Raw genomic sequence first — 24352 nt, forward strand, 5'->3', positions numbered from 1 at the left:
AGGCCTTTGAATCCCGTGTTCCTCCCTAAGATCTGCTCTTCTTACCCACCCACCCCCAACCCTCATGGGCTAAGTTCTTTTCCTGGACAGTGCTCCCCACGCTCATCTTTCCTCCTCATCTGTAGTCCTCCATCAGAATGAACCTGTTCTCTTTCCCAGAGCCCTTCCTGGCAGCTGGCTAAACGAATGTGGCATGCATGTTCATCTTGTGGGCAGTGGCTATGAAATAGTATGCTGTCTGTCTCCCTCTCGGCCCTGGGACCATATAATACCCGAATCTAATGGGGGTTGACTCCATTATGGAAGGGTCAGGCATCTGTGCGAGACTGGGTCACTGAAATCACACCACCCGGTTGGGATTCCAGCTTCTCTCCCGTCATGTCCAGGCTCATTCCCGCTGGCTTGCAGGTGCGGACATGGGTCTTAGGTGGTCACAAGCCATGTGGCACTTCAGCTGCAGATCCCCTCGGCCTCCCTCCGGTCTCCCTGCTCTGGCCCCTCCTGCTGCTGCTTTTGGCCTCAGGATCTGTTCCTGACCTGAGACACCTGCCTTCACACTGAGCTGGCCCAGGCCAGCGTGGGGCACTCATCTGGGGCACTGACCTAGGTAGGGTCTGCCGCTTTCTGAGGACAGCACAGTGTCATTTGCCCGGGACCTGTCTTCTGCACTTCCACCATGGAATGCAGTAGTGTTTCTAATTCTCTGCTGCTTGAGAAGTATGGGAATTTTCCCAGATCTTGTGGCAGCTCCTGACATCTCTGCAGAGAAGGATCTTGGGTCGGGGAGGGACAGTCTATAGGACGAGCCGTATGAGATTGCCCATTTTGGGGTGTTGAACATGCTCAAATATCAGCAATTTCATATGGTTCATCCCAAAAGTTGAAAAGATGGAGGAGAGTCGGCCTTGTCCTATTCTATTTGCCTAATCGGCATGCTGGGTTTTGCTTAGAGTGTGATGTCGTAGGACGTCAGTATTCTACATCAAAGAATATTATTGTAGGTGCTATTATTACTACTACTGCTTATGCTATTATTATGACTACTACTACTTGAGGCCACTTTAGAAACAACTGATAGCAGGAGAGGGACGGCCAGCCCACCCCCTGGGAGGCACCGCTGCCCTGGCCCCAGGCCCTGGTCTTCCGCCTTTAGAACTAGGTCTTTAAAAACGAGCTTTCTCCTCCTCCCGGTCTCATCTTGTTTGACCCGTGTGGCTAGTTTCAGCGATAAGGGACGTTAGGTGATCAATGGCCTCCGACAGTGTGGCTGCCACAGTTTCATTTTCGAAATGTCATGGCAATAAAAAAGCCATTTGCTAATAAAAGGTGGGATTCATGGCCGAGTGGCATTCGCATCCATGCTGTCACTGCCTCACGCGGATTTCTCAGAGCAGCCGCTCGCTTGGTGTCATAGCTGTATGATGTCATTTCAGTCATAACGTAATTTTCCAGCTGGCCGGGATGGAAAAGGGGTTTATTATAGTGGCATGTTTTCCACTGTGTCTGAAAGAAAATGAAGCAGGCGTGGATATATAGCAGTATCAGTTCTGTTTTTACAGGTGCGTCTGAAGGATACAAGGTACCTTTCACTTGCACTAGAAATGTGACTCTAAGGCAAAAGAAATTTAAAAAAAAAACCTTTTCCTCAAGAGATTTAAAATACACACATAATGAGTGTTGGGAACTGGCCTGGAGTACACTCAGCTTGAAGGACGAGAGGAAGGCTGCCCAATCTCTGGTCTCCTTCCTGTCCCTACCAACAGGACTCTGGCTTAATCTTTGCCTTCATTTTTCCAAGAAGAAAATGGCCACCTCCCAACATACTTGTCTGTTTTTAACTTTTCACTGAAGTGTACAGTACATTGTAGAGTGTGTGCAACTTAAGTGTACAGCTTTGTTGAACGTTCACACACTGAATATACCTTTGTAACTAGCACCCTGATCAAGAAACAGAATGTGACCCATGCCCCAGAAGACTCCTCTCAGCCCCCTTCCAGTCACCTCCCACCCGACACACACGAGGCCCAGTGTCCTGACTTCTAGAAGCGGTGAGACCAGTGTCAAACTTCTGACCTGCAGAACTGTGAAATGATAGATTTGTATTGTTTTAAGGCACTGGATTTGTGGTCATTTGTTACAGTAGCACTAGGAAACTGATACAGTGATGAAGCTGGTAAATGGGAGAGCCACGAGTCAACCCCTGGGCTCTGGCCCCAAAGCCTGAGTTCTTAAAAACCACCATAATATATAGGATTGCCTTTAGCTTTAACGGGTTTTCAGTCTTCCCTGGAGGGTAAGAAGGTAAAATAAAAGTCCAAATGTCAGCCAGCATCAGGTTAAGTTGGGAAGTAGGTAGACTATGTCCTTGAAATATATCTACTTGCCCATCCTACAGTCCCCATGTTCAGATTGCCTCCTGGCTAGAAAAATCTGAGATACATCCCTAACACTTCAGCGTGAATTCTTTTTAGTGCATTATTTCTTTGGAAAGTATTTGCATTCTAAGAGACCGAAGGAATGGCACTCTGACATCTGTGAGAAGGAGGGTTGCACTAGGGTGCTGTAGCCGGCCCTACACCCATAACCAAACCCCGTCTACCTGCCTATTTCTGCCATGGAATCAGATAAAGCCAAAGAGCCTCTTCCCTGTGCTGTCTTACAGCTTGGGGTAGCCAGTGAGAGGAAATCTGCTATGGGCTTTCTAGGGTACGTTTTGCTTTCTTGATGAAAGGGGGAGATGTTGCTGGCACAGCACCCCTTTTCTCCCGCCTTTTTGTTCTATGTTGAACATGAATGTGGTGCCTGGAGCTGTGGTAGCCAACTTGGGACCACGAGGTGGCAGGCCTGAGGATGAGAGTTAACACAGTAAGAAAGGCTAGCAGAGTGGGATGATAGAAAGACCCAGAGCTCTGCTGCCACAGCTGAGTCACTGAACCAACCCCAGCAACCACCCTCTTCGGGGGGTCTTGTTACAGGAAGGACAAGAACCTCTCCTCGTGTATGCCAGCCTGAGTTGTCTTTTCTGTTACTTGCAGCTAAACATATTGCAAACAGATCCAGGTGTCTTTCACAAGACCAGAAGGCAACCGCCCAGGAATGGGCGCATGGGCACTAAGAATTATTTAGGAGAGGAACTCCTATGACCCTCCCCGACACTTCCGGCATGGTGAACACATCCAAGAGAAATGGGAATTAACTATAGATATCCAATAAACATGGAACTTCCATTTGGAGAGAAGAAAGGCAAAGACTAGGAATTTTAAATGAAAAGCATAGTTAAAAACCAGGAGACTGGAGAGCGAAACCTTTTGTTTTTTGTTTCTGGTGCAGTTTATTACCTTTTAAAGGGAAATGCTGTTAAGTTCAATACCTCTGAGAATGACCATCTGCCCCATACTTTCTAGGACCACCCTGGAAAATATGAGGTGTATTGTCCCTTTATGTCCTCAGGCATGCTGTTTTAGTCTATTTGTGGAGTCAAATAAAGATTAGGGGATATGGCTATTGTTCGTAAAAGCAAAGTTATTTATGAACCCCCCATAGCCAGGTGATCCCTTATCCTTAATGGCATTTACTGATGCAGATGAGTACTTTAAAAAATTCAGAGAGACATTTACTTTGTAAGCGACCACTGAGAAGATCTCTGACCAGATAAAGATAACTCGAGCAGGCTAAGCCTTTCAGCAAAGGTGGTGATATATATTGTGGCAGCTGAATGCTCCTTTACAGCCTAGCGAGAACAATCAGCGAATTCATTCATTTAATTCATGAATTTCCCTTCTATTTACACTTTCAACAAACATGCCAGTTGTTTGCTTAGCTAACAAGCTCTGCCTTCATTATAAGCCATTAGTGACTAGTAATAATTGAAACTGTGTTTGGATTTCAAAAATACAATAAACCTAATTAATTCCACGCTTAGTAATATGGAATTTGTAGTGAGTGACTTGAGTGAGGCTGATGTTTGTTTGCGTCTTTGGCCTCTCCGTGAAGCAAGAGTTTGCTAAACTGTTTTCTAGACACGAACAAGGTTGATAGAATTTTTCATAAGAAAAACCAAGTAAGAGATTAAATCCACATGCTTATAAAGAGTCAGGCAGCAAATATAAATGAGTGGATAGCAGAGCATCCCCTAGAACACTTGGTCTTTGATGCCCACTTTTAACGGAGGCACGGGCAGAAGAAATATTTTGCTTTTCTCTTAGTCCTGCTATAAGATAGGAAGAGAAAAAAACACACACGATTATAAATAAGTGGACTCAGCCAGTGGTGGGGAGACAGAAAGCAAGTGGTGGGGAGCTGGGGTCTGAGGGCACGGAGCCCCCTCTAAAAGGGTCAGCTGCTATTCCGCTACAACTCTTACCTGGGAATGTGGGCCTAGTGTAGCCAAATCTTTCACATTTTCAATATAATTAGAAAATCTGGATCTCAAGGTGAAATAGTCCCACTTATAGACTTCGGCAGCGGATTTTTTTTTTTTTTTTTTTTTTAAGTTAGTGCCATGCAGCCCCCACAGTGTAAGTCACTGGCTCTCAGAGCGTGGTCCCTGGACCAGCATCACCTGGGAACCCGCAGAAATGCAGAATCTCAGGCCCTGCCCAGGCCTCTGAATCAGACTCTGGTGGTGGGGCCCAGTGATTTGTTCTAACAAGCCCTCCAGGTAGGGTTGCCAGGTTTAGCAAATATTGCATGGGACATGACATACACTAAAAAATTATTCATTGTTTATCTGAAATCCGGATTTGACTGGGTGTCTTGTATTTATCTAGCAATCCTACCTCTGGGTGATTCTGAAGCACGCTGATGTTGATCAAAAGCAAAACACGTAGATGAGCCAGGCTGCCTGTGTTTAAATCCGCTTCAACAGGTACCAACTATGGGATATTTGGACAAGCGATGTGACTTCTCCATGGCTTAGTTTACTTGTGTGTAAAATGGGGGTGATAATAATAATAATATTTCCCTCGCGGGATTGTTGTTAGAACAGAAGGGGTTAGTGAAGTTGGAGTACGCAGATGGTGCCTGGGAGAGAGTAAGCATGTCTTAAGAGTTTACCGTCGTCATTATTTTGTTTTTCCTCTCCTTTTCCTCCACCATCGGACCAACCATTAGAGAATACTTGAACTCTGCTTCCTTTAATTCTATCTTTCTGGATCTACCTTTGGTTTAGAGATCTGATTCTGTTAGGCCATGCCCTAAGGCAGCTCTGCAGCTTGTTCTTTTTTTTGAAGATTTTATTTATTTGAGAGACAGAGAGAGAAGAGAGCATGAGTGGGTAGGAGAGGGAGAAGCAGGCTCCCCGCTGAGCAGGGAGCCCGACGCGGGGCTCGATCCCAGGACCCGGGATCATGACCTGAGCCGAAGGCAGACGCTTAACCAACTGAGCCACCCAAGGCGTCCCCACTGCTGCTTGTTCTGACGCAGAATAACCTAGTGCTTTGAAAGCTAGCTGACAGCGTGGCTGTCTGGCAGGAGGACCCTGTCCTCTGCACGGGTGTCTGCTTCCAGGACTCATTCTATCCATCTACAGTGGCCTGCTGTGCTCAGGCCTATTGTTGTCCGGACCGGCCTTTCTGCCTCGTGTGTTCTCACCAGCCCCCAGCGCAGCACTTAAACATCTTCCCGACTACATCTTGAGATTTCAGATTCCCAGAGTGCCTCTCAGTTGTGGAAGCAACGGATGACCTCCCCACCCCCACCACCCACCACCCACCAGTTACATTTCTGAGTACTCGCTGGGAAATCCCCACAATTTCTTTTTCTAGACAAGGAACACGGGAAGACATGATTTGTGGACCCAAAGAGTGTTCACACTGTATTTCAAAGGAAACTCGTAACCACACACTTCTTACTTAGGGTTGTGCAAGCTACCTGAACGTGTTCCTTCATGAAGCAGCTTTCCAAGCTTCCACATGGCCACAAATGACAGACTTGTACGCGCAGTGAAAACCAACCGGATGAGCTATTATGGTTCTCAGTTGCGCCATTTTGTTGCTGTTCTGGGAATGAAGCAAAATGCATTATTTTATTAAATAAAGATTTCCCCTGTATCACAGGGGAAGCTAATTTTATTAGCTCTTTTTATGGGAACAAACATCATCACCCTGGTGGGGAGGATGGGAGCAGGAGGGGGGTGAGGGAGTGGAGAGAATCACATTCTGTCATCCCTGTGCTCCAGTGGAGGCTGCCAACATGTTTTAATTGGTAATTACTTACCAGAAGAGTTCTCCAGATCCTGCGGAAAATGCACAGCTCTCGGTTCATAAGTAATTTCATGATTCAAAAGACATGCTCGGCTGCGATAAATATGGTTCATGTAGTTTTGGTATGGGTGGGTCCCTGGTGTCCAAAACACCGGAGTGTTCAGTAACTTCAAAAAAAGTTGTCTCTGTTCTCATCTGTGAGAAAACAAAGACTCCTTAGGTTGAACGTGCATGCTACGATTCAGAAGGAAAGTCCAAATCTAGTTGGATCATTCAAATACGAGCCTCTGATTCTTTAGTTTTAAAACCTGAGACATCCACTTGTAGCTTTATTTCACTTTTTAGATGAGCTTAACAACTAGATGCCAACCACTACCACCTTCCTCAGGCAGGCCCAAGTGAGAGGTAGCCAACTCCTAATAATTGGGCACTAGCACTGCCAGCACTTAGCACGCAGGGCTGAGGTCTAGACAGCGTTCCCAATGGATGATTTGCCCGGCGGGCCTGCAGGGCAGTGTCCACTGCTCTGCTTTTCCATAGCTAAGCACTCTCCCAAAGACAGCCTCTGTTTTCTCGAGTCAGAAGTGGCCTCTGTGTTTGCTAGAGCCAGAGATGGTCTCTGTTTTGTCGCCGCCATGCTGTTATTTTGCCCATTAGCAATAGGCCTAAGGCCAACACTAAACCAAATTATGAAGCAGGCAAAAATGTTTTGGTGTCCCCTTCTTCCCTCCTTGTGCCTCACTAGGAGCCCCCTCTCTCCTCCCAGCTGTCATCTGTGCTCAGCTTTTGAGCCTTTCCCATCTTCCATGAGCATCCATCCTGAACCCTGGTAGGATGCAGATATCCGTCATTACAACCTCCCTGTGCAATGAAAGCATAAGCTTCTTCCCCTAAGATAACTGCTTTAAACGAGAGATGAGAAAATTGTAGCCCCTGTCCATAGGTTAGGTTAATTTTGACATGGCGTTTTTAAAAATTGCTGCCTATTTCCCCCTATTGTTTTCTACTTCCCTGTTGTAGTTACCTGTTGCCCTATATCCTTATCACTCCCTAATCTACTTCCTTCATCTTGTTATTCACTTCCCATCTTGTCTACTTCCTCCTTCCTTTTGTTATCTGCTTTCCTCATTTTATGTTTCCCACCTCTCCATGTCCCCTTCCCCATCTCCTTGTCCCCTTCCCTCTTCTCCTTGTCTACTTCCCCACCATCTCCTTGTTTCCTTTCCCATCTCCTTGTCTCCTTCCCCCATCTCCTTGTCTCTTTCCCCCTCTCCTTGTCTCTTTCCCCCCTCCTTGTCTCTTTCTCCCTCTCCTTGTCTCTTTCTCCCTCTCCTTGTCTCTTTCTCCCTCTCCTTGTCTCTTTCTCCCTCTCCTTGTCTCTTTCTCCCTCTGGTCTCTTTCCCCCTCTCCTTGTCTCTTTCCCCCCTCCTTGTCTCTTTCTCCCTCTCCTTGTCTATTTCCCTCTCCCCTTGTCTCTTTCCCCCCTCCTTGTCTCTTTCCCTCTCCTTGTCTCTTTCCCTCTCCTTGTCTACTTCCCCCTCTCCTTGTCTACTTCCCCTCTCCTTGACTCCTTTTCCCTCTCCTTGTCTATTTCCCCCCTCCTTCTCTATTTCCTCATCTCCTTGTCTACTTCCCTCATCTTTTTATCCACTTCCCCCGTCTCCCACATCCCTCATTTTATTATGTTCTCAGCTCCTGTAACCCTTTGAGTTTGTGATCTGCTTTAAACCATCTCTTCTTGGGGAAAAAAAAAAAAAATCAGAGGATTGTTCAGGGCAGTGAAACTACTCGGTGTACTGTGTGATACTGTAATGGTGGTTACATTCATACATTTGTCCAAACCGATAGAATGTACCACACCAACAGTGAACCCCAGTGTAAACTATAGACTGATAATGATGCATCAGTGTAGGTTCATCAATTGCAATAACAAATGCACCGTTTTGGTGGGGCATGCTGATAGTAGGGGAGGTTAGAAATGTGTGGTTAGAGGGGGTGTATAGGAACTCTCTGTATCCTTTGCTAGTTTTGCTCTAAACCTAACACTGCTCTAAAAAATAATGTCTTTTTAGGAAAAAGAAATGTCAGGCTTTAGCAAAATTGGGTGGGAGATAGAGGTCAGGGAGAGTCTGGCGTGTTGCTCTTCCTGGGCTCCTAGGGACTGGCCTGAGCACCTTTGCACCTGCTTGTCCATCTAAGCATCCCCTTGAGGTGGTCCATGAGGGACTCCTGGCATAGGACAGGGTTAGGAAGAATAAGGTGTTATGTTCAGGAATTTAGGTCCTTTGGGGATATCAGAAGTGGAGTAGTGGTGTTCTCCTTGCTTTGTCCCCTGTCCCTTCCATCCTCACCCTCCTTCCCACAAGGAAGAGGCTGAAGCTCTGTGATCAAAAGGTCTGGTAACCCTGGGCCAGTCTGGCTGCGACATAGATTTCGGGAACAGAGGGCATGGCTGGTGGCTTCCCTTGGGTGGGCTCTGAAGATGGAGTTCCAACAAGGGCAGCATTGCACCACTGGGCTTGAGCTGGCACAGGGGGATGGGAGCCCAGAATTTACAGGTCTAAACCCAGTGACCTTGGGCCAGTGAATCAGAGTAAGGCTTCAGGGTTAAGACTGTATGAGTAGAAATACTCCATTACTTGCCAGTGATGTGACCTTGAGCTAGTCACTTTAGCTTTCTCTACCTCACTTTTATAATCTGTAAAATGGAGATAATAATAAAATCCATCTCCTGAGGTCATGAGGCAGGTCCAATGAGATGATGTATATAACATACAGTGCCTAGCACACAGCAAGTGCTCAAGCAATAGGAGTCTTTAGAAGGAAGATATGTTTTTGGTAGAAATCTCTGGAGTGTGGCCCTGGACATTCTCTCTCTGCTCTGGTTATGTTGGCAGTTTCAGCCAAAATCCATTTAGGTAAATGAGTAGGTGTTTTACTGCCTATTTGCTATTCAGAATTTTGAAAGGAAAACTTAAACTTAATGTTACCCTTTTCTCTCAAACCTAGATCCCAGTGTTGATCAGATGTAGTAAGTTTTCTTCAAGTTTTTAGAAACTGGTTTCTACCTCAAGCTCCTGAAAATCCCTATCCCCGAAAGAACATTTCCTCATCTCCTATGGCTCCAGTTTAAAGACTACCCTGTGTGGCCACAGTGGGATGCCAGATGGGGCAAATGGAACGTAACTAGTCCCTACTGAGCAGTCTCAGAGCCAGATGGGTCTCCAGGTCATCTGGGCAACCTCTTTGCCTTTGGGACCACAGATGCATCCCCTACATTAGACTGCATGCAGGAGAGGGGGAGTACAGGAATTCATTGCAGAGAAGAGGGGCCTCAAGTTGAGCATTTTGATTTGTAAACACATTCGTTGAAGTGCTTGGCATGTATCACATCACACCTTAAGAATGAAAGAGAAAACATATTCTGAATCTTAGGGAGTGGTAGCTAAGATTTGTCCTCCTTGCAGATTGCCCCAGGCTCCTATGAGTCTACTTTTAGTTGCCCAAATTAAATTAGCAAGTAATTAAGTCACACAAGCAAAAGTTGCTTTCACGTGATTAGAAGACCCTTAAGGCTATCCAGTTTGGAGGGAAAGGAGCTTCTGTTTCCCTCTTTTCCTGGTTCATCCTTCCTCTCCATAATGGGATATTGGGGTCCATGTGTTGTTGAGATTGTGAAAAACTTTGAATCAACTAAGAAGTCCAAGCTTGAGGAGTGTAAGTCGGTTTCCTGGATGCACTTCCCAAGGATCTATATAAAAAGTGAATCTGCTCCCCGCAGGGAAACTGGGATCAGCTCCAGTATCATGGGAGGGGTGGCCTGGGGCTCTTCTTGTCCTGAACCAAAAACCATTTCCTGTCCTCCTGGTCGCACCCGCAGCCTGCTCTGACCAGCTGAGGCAGGAGCTCGGAGCTGGAGCCGGGAAGTGCTGGACCTCTCCCTGGGCAGCAGGATGGGCCGCGCTGGTCACGTCTCCCTGGACAAAGCTGAAATAAATCACAGAACAGCCCCTGCTTAAGATCTGATGAAATTCTCCATTTCCGCTCCAAATTGAATTCCTCCCGAAGGCTTGGAGCGGCTCTTGAGAGTAATGAAGGCTCTCCTTCCTCCTCTGCTAGAAGCATGTTTTAAATTAACAGACACAGCCTTCTAATCTGGGTAGGGAGGTAGCTTTTAGGAAGAGTCTTGAGAAGCTGTTTTCAGGCCAGAAATGATATTTTTAATCTCGAGGGGCAAAGGCAGCAGACATCCAACACGACGTGGCCTCCTCTGGAGGGAGCAGCCCCGCTGGTGGTCTCCTGGGAGAGAATGAGAACACGTGTCCCGCTGTCGCTCTGTGCTGCCCCCCTGCTCTGCCCTGCTGTCCTCCTCAACCACTTATAGCGAAAGGGAATTTATGATGGGGAATACGGACCAGGGGGCTGGTGCTTTCTGAGAGTTGAAAGTATTACTTTCCTGTCCATCTCTTACTTGGGAAAAGTGATAAACTCCGTGCATTAAAAAAAAAACAAAAAAACTGTTTTTAGGATGAAGATATCATTGAAGTGATTATGTTCCATCCTCTGCAATGATGAATCGACAATTTGGCATTTGTACAGGCAGCTGACACAGGCCTTTTCAGGGGAAAACAAGAAAACCTGTTTTCCAATGGGCCTTGTCAGAGCGAAGACGGATGACCTGCTGGCTGATTGGGACCATGAATAAGGCTCTGAGAACGCGGGAATGTGTGAGGAACCCAGGGGTGAAACTTATAAATCAAGGTTAAGGTAGAAGTAGAAAATTCTAAATATCCATTCTATCTTGAAGGTGGGCAGGAAGTAGATTATCTGTTGGTAAAGGAGTATTTAATATTACTCCTTGAAGTGAGCTTAAGAGCATTATACTTTTCCCCACTCGCTGTTGAAAAAAAGCAGTGTAAAAAATCCTACTTGACAGGAGAAATCCTGACTTTTAGGGTCGAAAGGAGAGGAGGAAATTCTCCTTAAAAGTAAATTCTATTGGTTCTTTTACGTCAGAATTTTAACAACCCTCAAGAAAGGTTATCAAAACCTGACTCCATGTTTTTCATTTAGTTTTAAGAAGGAAGCCATTTCCTTCATAGGGAAATACGACCCCAGAGTAGCCCACAGGTAAAACCCAACCTCAGAGGGCGGACTCCACTGCAGAAGGATTTAGGGTCTGATTCTCAACTGGAAAATTGCTTTTCAGGGAGAAGGTCGTGTTTTCCACTGATAATAGGGTCCCTTATATCAAGTGAAACGCCCTTCCTTCTGACCCAGGAGGACATTTAAGCTTTGATCTTTCTCAGAGGACAGTAGGAAGTACATTTATTCCCGGCTAGGAAGAAGGGACTGGGGATGGGTAGTGGGAGTGTAGGATTCCAGCAATGTCGGTCCGTCCTGAGCCCAGCCAAGACTCACTGGGGCCTGGCCTGGTGGCGTCCTGGCAGGTGGGGAAGGAGGTCTGGTGGAGACAACAAAGGCCGTTGGAGGGAAAAGATTAAAGGGCAGGAAAACGCACAGCCCCCCCCCCCCCCCGCCCCCCACGCAGCTGCTTTCGTGCATTCCTTCAGGCTCTCTAGACTTTGATATTTGCATAAATGGGCCTTGGCTAGGCTTCCACACTGGGACAGAACAGCGAGCGGTCACCGCGGACAAGGCAGGCTTTTTCTTCTTGACCAGTCTGGCTGTGATTTCAGTCATCAGCTTGTGTAACCTCCCTGGGTTGAGCGGACGGGTCAGCCGTCCCGTCCCTGTCGCTGTGTGCACACCGTCTGTGTCTCTGGCCCGCAGACCCTTCCGACGCAGGCGCGTCTTGGAGCCTGTTTACAAGGCCTGCAGTTACTTCTGTTTTGTTTTAGCCAAAAGGGTGAAGTGCTGCCAGCAGTATGTCTGGAATGTTATTTACTTGGTACATTTCTGTGGCTTTTCTTTGTAGCGCTACACATGCCAGAGCAAGGGGTCATTGACTTGAAAATGCCAGGTTTCGCAGTTTGTCTTCTCCGCGGGGCTTTACTTTCTCAGTGAGAAGGAGGTTAGCTCCTGTGCCTCTCTGTTCCTCCCTCCCGTCCTTCCCTCTTTCCTGCCTCCTTTTTTTGTTTTCTGAGTGCTCTGAGCTACTGTTGGCGCCTGCCCCCTCCCCCCCCCCCCCGCAAGCACCCCCGTGTCCTAAATGCCCCGAGTGCACTTTTAATTCCTGGGGTTTCTGGTGGACTCTGCCGAGGGCCTGGCAGACGCTTTTCATTTGCGTGCCTGCCCTGTTATTATTTCACATGAAAGCTGTCTATTTTGGCACACGTGGCTCCTGCGATTTCAGTTGAGCTCTCTGGGCTGAATGGGCGATGTTGTGCAAGGGAAGTACAGGTGGGGCTTTCTCTACTGGTGGCCGTGGGGGCGGAGGACAGATCCGCGCGCGGCCCTGGCTTGTGCTGAGCCCACGCGAGAGCAAACAAATGGCTTCTGAAGGAAGGAACCAGTGTGGATGGTTTCTTAATTTGGGAGCTTTCACAACTGTTCACGTTCAATTGATGGAGGAGAGGGTTTTGGGTTTGTTTTCGTTTTTTTTTAAGAGCAAATTCTTCATTTAATAAAACTGTAAACAAGTCCTGGATCAATGAGCAATGTGGAAGGGGGACGCACGGGAGGTTTGCTCTCCGCCTCTTGTTTTCAGCCTCCCTTTCTCCCACTTCTATGCAATTCTAATCATGGTATTTGGGGCTTTAAAACAAGGTATGGAAAATGAGATTAGATAAATCTCCCCAGCTGGTGCCAGCCCTGGGGCCATTTGCACACCTGGGTGGTTACCTCCACCCCGCCCCCTGCCCAATTTTGTTATGTCAGTGAGTGTATAAGCATCTACAGGGAGGAGATGAGACCTTTGAAAAGCTTTGCCTTACGGAGACTGGGCCTTTCTCTGAGTCTCTGGGAAACCTCGCCCATCCACGACACCTGTTAGTGTGTTCACTCCGTAGCCAGCCCCAGTCTGCAATGGAAAATTTTGGTCCCATTCTTCTCGGCTTTTCCTGTCCTTCTGCATGACTTCTCAATTTGTGTGTAAGCTGCTCGGATTTTTGGCTGAAGGGGCTTCTTTGATCACTCTCTTGACAGCATGGCTTCACATTCTCACACCTGCTCTTCTTTTACAGTCCAGATTTCAGAGTAAATGCTTCCATTGCCTTGTCATTTCTTCGGTATAAAACTTTGGTGCGGGGCGCCTGGGTGGCTCAGTCGTTAAGCATCTGCCTTCGGCTCAGGTCATGATCCCAGGGTCCTGGGATCGAGCCCCGCATCGGGCTCCCTGCTCCGCGGGAAGCCTGCTTCTCCCTCTCCCACTCCCCCTGCTTGTGTTCCCTCTCTCTCGCTGTGCCTGTCAAATAAATAAAATCTTTAAAAAAAAAAAAAAAAAAAAAACTTTGGTGCTGGTTACTCATTACAGGTAATAGCCGTTGGATGACGGAGACAACTGCTTGGCACAAACGGCCACCTGAACCACTGCCAGAAACGTAAACTGCCACTTTATTTATTTCTGAAAGCATCTAAGCTGCAAGCCTATCGGTCATGATCTAGCATGCACATGATAATAACAGGCTCGCCAGGCTAAGAAAGCCGCCCCATGGGGCAGCCGCGAGGGCAGGCTCTAACAAGACTCCCGTGTGTTTTCTCCCCCATTATCCACAGCCCACACATCATCTTCCTCTCTCAGAGCATCTTGACAGGAGCGAGCCATCTCTGTGGGACCCGGCTCTGCCATGAAATCGCTCACGCCTGGTTTGGCCTAGCCATCGGGGCTCGGGACTGGACGGAGGAGTGGCTGAGTGAAGGGTTCGCCACTCACTTGGAAGACGTGTTCTGGGCTGAAGCGCAGCAGGTAGGTTTACAGTGACCCTAAGCATTTCCCGACCCGGAGTCAGATTCTGTTCATCTGTTCATTCCACAGATCCGGAGAGGGCTTCTTGCGCGCTAGGACTGTGCTGGATGCTGGGGAGAGGGGAGAGGCCCTGAGCCCCCGGGGGTTCTCCCTGTGGGGATAGGACAGAGGACAGCGAAGCAGACAAATGCATCCCTACCATGTCAGGTGGTGAGCACTATGAAGGCAGGGGAGGCCGGACAGAGAGTGGCGGGGAAGCTCAGTTTTAGAAGGCACCACGAGAAGGCCTCTCTGATGGTGGACATTTGAGCAAAGACTAGAAGAGAAGGTCATGCCGTGGCATGCTCAAGCACTCCCCTGTGGTTATGGTTGTGGTGACACTGACTTGTGTTTGGTTTGGGTTGGGTTTTTTTTTTTTCCTAATAAGATGAAAATTTACATCTGGAGGCATAATCTCAGATGTCTGCTGGCAAGTAACGAAGAATAAAGTGGCTGGTGTCGTAGGTTAGGGCGTGCTGAGGGCTGAGACAAGCTGGCAACCTCCCCTCAGCTCGGACCAAGCATGGCTGGGTCGGCGGGAGGGCTCAGTGGAGTCTGGACTCCTGGTGGTTTAAAAGGAAGTTCTAAATCTGGATTTTTATATGAAATTTAGTAATTTAAAAAAATCCTATGCCAACTAACATACCCAGAGGTATGGGCAGCGCGCTCCCAGCTTACAATCTCTACTTTAAAGCACTGACTGCCGGTTCTAATGAGGATATGGCAGCTAAACTGCCTCCTGCTTATTTTTCATCCCCTAATATTTGGTCACTCTTTTCCCTGCCATCCCCACCCCTTACACACTGGACTAGTTAACATTTTCTGAAATCCTCAAGTTTTTGCATACCTATATGCTTTTGTTCGAGCTCCTTCTGCCTGTTGAAATCCTGTTTATTTTTCACTAACTAGTTCAAGGTCACCTTCTCTGGATAGCCCAGACTGATCATTCCACTCACAGTACTCACTCTTCTAGAAGCTTTGAACTCCCACAGTATTTGGTACTTACCTCTTTTTCCTCACTTCTTTCTTCTTCCTCCTATCCTCACAACTAGACTGTGGTCTCTTTCAAAGTGGAGCTGCAGCTTATTCACCCTCCCACCCCCTCTGCACCTTGGCCAGCAGCGTGCACATCTGTGTCCCCTGCCACACAGTGAAGAGAGGCCACGTGGCAGATTTGGGCAGGGTGGCGGGGTTTGGAGTCGGACCGGGCAGGGAATTCCAGCCCTGCTGTTGACCAGCTCTGTAAGTGTAGGTAGGTTCCATAGCCTCCCTGACCCTCAGTTTCCTCATTTGAAAATACATATAAGAATGTGCAAACTGGCACGGTGAATGGGATAATTATGAATGACACATGGAGCTCATGCAGGAAATGCCAGTTCTCTTTTTCTCTTCTTTTTCTCTTTGTATTTTCCTCCACCTGTCTGATGCACAGTAGGCATTCAGCAAGGGTTAAATAGGCCAGTATAAATGGGCCTCTATCATCATCCCTTCTCTGGGGTGCTTCTGTCCTGAGACAGATTTGTGCTGTTCTTGGTAATTGTGAGTATATTTCAGGCATCTAACGATGATCTCCCTGTCCTTTATCTCCCGTATCCACAAAAAGCACTCCTCTGTCGCCTTGGCCCCTGCCCATATTTCCAGAGTGTCAGTCCTGAGTCTCATGCTTACGTCCTGCCTCTTACTGCCCTGAATATGTCCATCTCCACTAACAGAGGCATGAAGCCGGTCTGGCCTCATCCCACAGCTGACATACCTTTGGTGTGTCCATTCTGTGCTAGACCTGTAGGGATAAAAGGATGAGTGAGACCCAGCCCTGCTCTGAAAGAGGTCATAGTTTAACTGTGAAGATAAGAAAAGCACACAGTAGAAGGAAGAAGAAAATAAGTTAGAAGAGAGAGGTAAATACCAAATATTGTGTGAGTTCAGAGGTGGGAGAGGTCAGGCCTGAGCAGATCCAGAAAGTCTTCTTGGAGAAGGTGACTTCTGACATGGGCCTCAAAGGTAAAGTAGGAGTTGAGATTTCTCTGTCCCTGCCTTTCCCTTAACCTGGCATAGGGGACAACCCACCTCACTATCCTTTAGGGTCTAAAGACCCTAAAGGGGGCAGGATCTCTTCAATATGTGAAAGCCCTTTGGTCTGAAGCAAAGTGGCCATTCTGGATACCAGCACAAAGCTTGGAAACCTTTCCAGAGTGTGTCGATCCCTCTAGCCCCTTCCTTAAAGGGTGAGACTGAGCTGCTGTTGGTCCCTGATGGCAGACCTTCCGAGCAGGAGAGGGGCTCTTTGGGGCAGGAGAGTGTGGGCCAGCTCACATGGTCAGCGGCAGATGCCACCAGGAAAGAGGGGGTGACGCACATCGGCCACTTGGCAGCCCAGACAGACTGTGCTCTGCAGCACTGAACGTTAGCGAGCATGGCAAAGTGAGGGAGGGGGAAACCACTGAACGAGGAGACAGAGGGGCATTCCACTTGGAGTGGTGTTCCGCAGGGAGAAGGGAATTCAGTTAGTTGCAAGATTGCATCGTGTAACTTGTCATCAACCTGGATAAAGTCTAACCTCCTTCACAGGTGTCTTAGCTCAGGCTGCCATAACACAATACCACAGCCCGGGGGGCTTAAACAATACTTGTTTTCTCATAGTTCTGAAGGCTGGAAGTCCAAGATCAAGGTGCTGACAGGCTTGGAATCCGGTGACACCTTTCTTCCCTGGCTTGGTGGCGGCCACCTCCTCTCTGTGTTCTCCCGTGGCTTTTCCTCTGTGCACATGTAGAGAGAGAGCCCTGGTGTCTCTCCCTTTTCTTGTTAAGGACACCCGGCCTATTGGACCAGGGCCCACCCGTGATCTCATCAATCTTAATTGCCACCTTAAAGGTCCCATCTCCAAATACAGTCACATTGGGGGTTAGGGCTTCAACATGAATTTTCCACTCATGATTCGGTCCTTAGCAAGAGGGCACACAGAACCTGTGGCTCATCTGGCCTTTGCTGGCTACTTGGCACCTCTGTCTCTCCCCAGGTAATAGCATGCTCCCCGCCCGACTACATCCCTCACCGTTCTCTAAACACATCATCACGCTCTTTCCAGGCCCCTTGAACCTTACACATGCTTTCCCTCTTCCTGAAATTCCTCCTCCCTGGGCTGACTCCTGCTTTCTCTGGGGACCAGTGTGGGCCCCACCACCTCCTCAGGGACTCACCTGGATGGCCAGAGGGCATCTAGGTTCTTCCTTAACCTCTACCATCACTGCACTCTGATGGCTAGTGTTCTTATAGGCTGTGTCCATAGTGTACCCAGGGTCTGGCAGAGACTCAGTAAATACCTGTTGAATTCACTCTTAAGGATCTTTCATTTCCAGAAGTGCCTGTTGGTACTGACATTTCCCTCCCAGGCCGATGTTCTGCTGCCCTCCCTTACAGAGACTTGAGTTGTGGGGCTTTGTGAGCCCAGTGGCAGTAGCCCGTTCTCACCAGCAGGGCAGGGTGTGATGGCGTCCCCCTCCCCCAGAGTGAATCCAGGCAGTACACTCTTTCTGCTTATATGCAAACAGAATCATCTGGGCTGCATTAGCAGGCTCCACTGTAAACAGCCCTTAACCAAACTGAGGACTGGGAAAAGTAGGAGGTAAATGGAGGGGACCTTCCCCCCGCCCCGGTGCCGAAAGACAAAGCAGGAAAGGGCTGGATGGAATCCGAGTGCAAACAGCCCTCTAGGGAAGCTTGCTCTTTCTGGGCCCCAGGGTGTGTGAGGGGTGGGTTCCAGACAGCCAGGCCCAGCTCCATCACCAGCAGGAGAGTGAGCGGCTGGGTCTTCGTGTGAGGACCTACCAGACCCCTTTGGCCCTCTGGCTTTTCTGATGGGGTGCCAGGCACCGCGGGGAGGCCATCCGTGCAGTCACCCTGAAACTGAGCAAGCTGCCCTGTCGGGCGGCTGTGACCCCGCGTGAGGACAACAGTGACTGTGTTTTGTGCACATGTGTTTGTGTGTCTGTGGCCCAAGCAGCTGGCCCCCCACGAGGCCCAGGAGCAGCAGGAGCTGAAGGCTTGTCTGCGCTGGTGTCGCCTCCAGGACGAGGTGCGGAACTCCCCCGAGGAGATGCAGGTGTTGAGGTAAAGCGCCCTGAGATCTCTTTCTCTCCTCATCCTCTGCCTCCCCCTCCTTTCCTTCAAGACGCATCCTGGCCATCTATTAAATCTGCTGTGTTTCCTTTTTAAATCAAATTGGGTTAGGTCACTCATCCTCCCAGGAATGTGATTGTTATGTTTGAAGTCTTTCAGGGCTTGGGCTTAGATTTGCCTTCTGACGTTTTCCTGGTGTCTCTGTTCAGGAAAAAACGAACACAAGGCCATTTCCAGGACCAAATTCTTTGTTTGAAGTTCTAATAGTCACTTTGTGTGGTGGCTGAGGACTTGGACAAGGTTTGGTAGCTTGACAGACAGTAACCCTTTAAAGCCAAAATTAAAAAAATAATAACAACAAACTTTCAGGAAAATATTGCTTCCTAAGTGTGTAGCAGGAACAGATGTCGGTGTCAGTGGGGCCTTTTGTCTGGGGTCCTCCCAGCAGGAGGCCACGCCTGTGCCTGGGGGAGATTCTACTCCGAGCTCCTGCAGGGTGGTGTCCACGTGTGTCTTGCAGCGCTTACTTGTAGGATTACTTCTTGCCATTTTTCCATTTTTGCCCCTCTCTGCTTTGCTCGTTTTCTTCATTTCTCTAAATAGTTGTTTATCGGCAAGCCCAAGCCTAGGCCCCAGGAATACTGCGATTGCTATGACCACAGAAGCTTTCATCCTGCCCCCTCTCCACTACAGCCGTCAGACAGGTGGGAAGACAGCCATCCAGCGGTGGCCCCCCAGTTTGATGACAAGGCCAGTCGACCTTTGGGCAGAAGCCAGTCTGAACCGGTTTGGTTGTTTGTTTTTAAATACCCCCCCCCCAAAGGGAGGCTGGCTGGTGCTTTTGTGCAGCATGGCCGCCTGGGGTGTGGCCACTCTTCCCACGAAGAAGAAGAAGTCCCTCGCTCTCGCATACGAAACCTCTACGTCCGCTAACTCATGGGTTGTGTAGGAAATCCAGAGCGAGGAGCCCCGCATTCCCCACCCAGCACCGCTCTCTGCACCCCTCTGCCCTCAGCCAGCGGGATGGCTATACGACGGAGGTGGACAGGGTCCCCGCTCTCGCGGAGCTTCCATGTAGCGGGACCCTGTTGCCTTCACAGGGTTCCGGATGGTGAGAAGTGGCGTGAACGGAAGGTGTCTCTGAGGACTACAAAGGCCCTGAAGCAGGAAAGGGCTTGGCAGGCTGGTACTTGAGGAACAGAAAGGAGGGCGGTGTGGCCAGATGGGCAGAGGGAGGCAGGCAGGAGTCTGGCCAGCGAGCCTTAGGCCGAAGTGCAATGGAAGGTGCCCCAAGGCTTGTAGCAGGGAAGGATCCTGATCTGTCTTGTGTTTTCAGGGCTGCTCGGGCTGGGGGATGGACTGCAGGCCGCTGAGGGATGGGAAGGGGAGGGTTAGAACCTTGCAGTCGTCTATATGCAAGAGGTCCTGGTGGCGGCTGTGGCAGACCCATCTGAGACATGTCCAGGTGGTGGGGCTGGCAGGTCTTTGGTCATCGAGTATGGAGAAGAGGGAGATGAGAGTATCCAGAATAATTCCAGGCTTTTGACTTGAGCCGCTGGGTAGATGGTGAGGCCATTTGGTGAGACAGCAAGACATCGGAAGGAAAAGTAAAAATCCCAGTCTTGTATATGTTAAGTTTGGGATGCCAGACAGATACTCGATATCGAGAACTTAGTGGGGTCTACAAGTCAGCAGCTCACTGGAAAGATTGGAACATTCAGTCTATAAATACTTACCCACAAGTCTGAGCACACTGAAATCACCAGGGAGAGAGGAAAGTGAGGGAAGAGGTCAGAGGAAGGTGGGGGGCCAGCAGAGGACCTTGGGAAGTCGGCATGGCGAGGGGGTGGGGCGTCATAATGAGCATTAGTTGATGAAATGTGCTCCCAGTTCATAAGCAGGCCAGCCTCACAACGGGGAAGTCAGTACGCATGTGAGGAGAGCCTTCTCTCTGGACTCGGAGCTGTGATCAACCCAGCCTCTGATGGCCAAGAGCTTTTCCTGTGTATGTAGAGCTGGGAGAAGAAATACACTATTTTTAGAACCTTGTGCTGGAAAGCTTATTATGGCATTTGTTTTTCTTTTTCTTAATATTCAGAAATTATGTTTGCCTAAATTTAGGCTAACCATGAAATGACTGCATTCGAAAGATTTGTTGCACATCAGTATGGAATCTATTGTTATCAGATGCGCTTACAATGAAGAGGAAATGTTTCTGAACCTGCCCTGAATTATATAGTCAAGGTTTAGTTTACTCCCATCCTTTAGAATTCTCCCTTAAATGGGCACAGAGAGCCTAGAAATTACTGAAAGTGAAAGAAAAAAAAAATCAGAGTTATAAAAATTTGTTCTCAGATTTTATTTTGGTTTAATATGCAAATAAGACCTTGGGAAAGAAGTCGCTTAAAACAAGACAGTAATCAAAGATGCTCTTTTTCTCCCCCTCCCTTTCAAGATAGCCCATGGCCTTGAAATGATGGACCAAGAACAATTTAGAAGTCTTGGTTTGTGTCTTGATATGTTCCGCGTTCCTCGGTGGTGCAGACGAAATGGAAGCTTCTCTCACTCATCTTTGCAGCCGCTTTCAACATGGTTGACCATTCCCTCCTTCTAAAAACACTTTCTTCTCTTGGCTTCTGTGTCACACTCTCCTGGATTTCCTTGTGCTCTGCTGCCAGTCCCCACCCCTCCTGCTGGCTATTCAGCATCTTCACTTAGATGACTCACGTCTCAGAAAGAGGTATTAAGGGGTCCAGCAGCATACAGCTGATACAGAGCAGAACAGAGATTGGAATCCAGGGATGGAAACGACCTTCTTTTCCCTATACACTTTCTCTCTGCCTTTAAGGAACTCCATAAGCATTTAGTTGCATTAAAACCAAACCAAACCAAACTAAACCAAACCAAAAAACCACTGCAGGTATCTTGAAGGATATGAAGGTCAGGGTTAAAAAAAAAAGTATCCTTGGACCAAGTATCTTTGTCTTCTTACACATGAGTGAATGTGTCTGATTATTTCGGTGGCTATCAGGAAAAAAACTCAACATTGTGTTGATTATAGATATTGGAGTATTAACAAAGTGAGAAGAGAAAAACTAAAATTGCGTTTGGTTCTGGCTTGCTAATTTTAGTCATTTACAAGAACCGTTTTCCAGTCGTGTCTTCCATACATCCAGTGTTGAACATGGCTCTCATCAGATGTGTCCTGGATTGACTTGGTTGTGAGATTCATTTGGTTACAACGGTTCCTGTGTTTTCCTTCTCAGCCTTCCTTGGCTGGGAAGCCTGTAATTTGGCTGCAGGCTCTTGAGGCATGGCGATTTGCTCAAAAGGTTAGGGGTCACATTACTAACTCCACGCCTTTTCTCATTTGTTAATTATTAAAGATGCTTTTCCCATAGACCAGACCCCAGTGGCTCTCCTCAGACTCTCCCTCACCTGTCCACCGACTCGGCACAACTGTGCACCAGACGAAGCTGATCTTACTGCTGTCCTACTCTGCCTGGCCGCCACCACTCCGCTCTCCTGTTGTTTCCACCCCCACCCCACCCTTGACCTTGCAGCAGTCGTGACTCTTGCCAAGGAAGATGCGAAGGGCCTTCTGCAAGGCTCCAGTGCCTCTGGTCCCTGGAGCACTGCTGGATTCCTGCGTTCTCTCTCTAAAGTGCTTTACTCAGTGTTAGTTAGCTTTCCTCTGACAGGCCTACAGGATGGAAGAGCTACGGTGGTGAGGTCAGAAGAAATCTCTGTTGGTTTTTATTGTTTGTGATTTATTATCACTTCTCCTCTTTTCTGGATTCATTGTTAAAGTCAAGCTCGTGCTGAGAAAAACGTGAAAATATATCATGTTGAGGAGGCGCTGACAGGCACAGAATCTGATGTGGCTCTTTCTCCTAGCTGCTGCCTCCACAAATGGTAGAATTCCGGAGAAACGCAGATATCTTCTCCTACCTTCCTCATAAATGCCTCATTCCCTGGTCACAAAGACAGCCCATACTAATAGGGAGAAGCCCCAAGTATGCAACCCTCCTTAGCCACAAGGAGATGTGCATGCCACAGGCTCTGTGGGTCTGCACAATTCCTAACACTGTGTGTTCCACTTGAAACAATAAGCCTTTTAGGGGTGGCTCAGATGGCTTGTTTAAAGCTCTGCTGAGGGGCACCTGAGTGGCTCAGTAGGTTAAGCGTTGAAGGCAGACACTTAACCTTCAGCTCAGGTCATGATCCCAGGGCCCAGGGATTGAGCCCCATGTCAGGCTCCCTGCTCGGTGGGGAACCTGCTTCTCTCTCTCCCTGCTCCCCCCACCCCCCTGCTCTTTCAAATAAATAAATAAAATCTAAAAAAAATTAAACAAGACTTTTGAAATTAGTCTATGTGTGCACCTCTAGTATGCATGAAGCTTTCACCTCTGAAGTTTTTCTCAAAATTTTTATTTCTGATCCTTGAAGAACACAGCGGTCTTTTCCCACCCACATGTGGGAACTCATCCACTCGCAGCCACCCAAACCTGCCTCATGGAAAAGTGCCCCTCCTTTGAGAGTCCTTTGTCTCTGCCACACACCCACCTCCACCCAGAGGCTCAGCCTCCGCTGCTCTTCCATGCTGGGGCCTGAGACTCCCGGCGTGCCTGCTTCGGGCTCCAGCGGCCCCACAGGCTGGGAACAAATCCTTTCCCTCTCCCCTGGGCAGCTCCCTTCCCCGTGGCCTTCAGTATCTAGTCCAGACCTTCCCCCCTTCCCCGCTCTCCCTTCCTTCTCTTGCCTCCTGTCCCCCAGGGAAAACCGATGCCATCAGCCGTGTTCTTCCTTCAGTTCTATCAATGCATCAACATCCACATCTCTCTGATCTCTCAGAGGCCCGAGAGCCAACCTGTCAGTCTCAGTACAACTAAAGACACATTTCTAGTTCCAGAGGTGGCAGCGAAAATGTGTGTGCATTGACGTAAATCTAGAACTTATGTATATCTAAGTGAGGTTTTCTGCCCATGAGGAAGAAGGGAAGGGAGGATCCATTTATGAAGGGAGAATGAAGTTCCCATCACTTGGGACTGTGAGCCAGGGTCATGAATCTAGGGAAACTATTTTTTTCCTGAGGTCATTTTGCCCTTCTGATCACCAGATTCTGTAAACATATTCTAGTCTTTATATATATATATATATATATTTTAAAGATTTTATTTATTTGAGAGAGACACAGCGAGAGAGGGAACACAAGCAAGGGGAGTGGGAGAGGGAGAAGCAGGCCTCCCGCGGAGCAGGGAGCCTGATGCGGAGCTCGATCCCAGGACGCTGGGATCATGACCCGAGCCGAAGGCAGACGCCTAACGACTGAGCCACCCAGGCGCCCCCAGTCTTTATATTATTGGAACTCCTCTGCTTTGTTTGGTACTATTGACAAGTCTTCATTCTGGGAATCTCTGTCACCTGGCTTTCCTGGCAGCCCCTCTGCCTCTCTTTTTTCTGCCTCTCCGGTGCCCCTCTGCTGTTCCTCCTCCATCTTCTTCAGGCTCTTCTCTTCGCCTGCCTCTTCAGAGCTGGTGTTCCCTTGGGGACTCCGCTCTTTGCCGCACATCCTCCTGGAGTGGTCTCATCTACACACCCTGTCATGGGTAGGATTCCCCAAAAGCAGACCCTGAGACAAGATTCATGTGTAAGAGATTTATGAGGAAGTATGCCCAGGACAGGAAGTAGAAGCAAGGAGAAGGGGAGGAGGCCAAGCCAGGGTGCTATGATATCAAGTCAAGTCCCATAGGATGGCCCTGGAAGGTGGTGTGGGTCAGTCTCAGAGTTGTCCCCGCAGGGGTACGGCCCAGACTGTGGACACACCCCTGCACGTGTCCCCATTGCTTTGACAGATGTATGTTCCCAGGTACTTCCGACTCTTGTGTTTGCAGGCAAAACAGGCTCGGGCCACCCGAGAGCCACATCTGACCAAGAGTCATGGAGAGCATGCCGGGAGTTGATGTGCACACAGATGATAAAAGGGCCCCACGGATTGTGAGTGGGGCATGGGCACCGCTGGCCATACCTCCTCTCTTTGCTGGAGGCTCCCACATCTACAGGCTGGCTCCGCTCTCCCTCAAAGATCAGAGGCAACTGCTTAGCTACCCATTTGACATCCTGTCTT

The 24352-nt window shown here is 48.6% G+C and overlaps 1 protein-coding gene across 11 annotated transcripts in view; it reads left to right on the forward strand.

Moving 5' to 3' along the window:
- Positions 1-24352, forward strand: part of AOPEP (aminopeptidase O (putative)) — a 337732-nt gene that overhangs the window by 175138 nt on the left and 138242 nt on the right. For 10 of the 11 annotated variants that reach the window (XR_004297944.1, XR_004297945.1, XM_032392876.1 and 7 more), the window contains 2 exons: positions 13881-14070; positions 18110-18216. The exons of the other annotated variant lie outside the window; for it this stretch is intronic. Coding sequence is in view for 8 of the 10 variants with exons in the window: in XM_032392876.1 (XP_032248767.1) it covers positions 13881-14070; positions 18110-18216 (297 nt within the window). In the remaining 2 variants the exon portion in view is untranslated. The remainder of the gene's footprint in view (positions 1-13880; positions 14071-18109; positions 18217-24352) is intronic. 11 annotated transcript variants of the gene reach the window in all.

Source organism: Phoca vitulina, unplaced genomic scaffold (genome assembly GCF_004348235.1).
Source record: "Phoca vitulina isolate PV1807 unplaced genomic scaffold, GSC_HSeal_1.0 scaffold70, whole genome shotgun sequence".
In the NCBI taxonomy this organism is placed as follows: domain Eukaryota; kingdom Metazoa; phylum Chordata; class Mammalia; order Carnivora; family Phocidae; genus Phoca; species Phoca vitulina.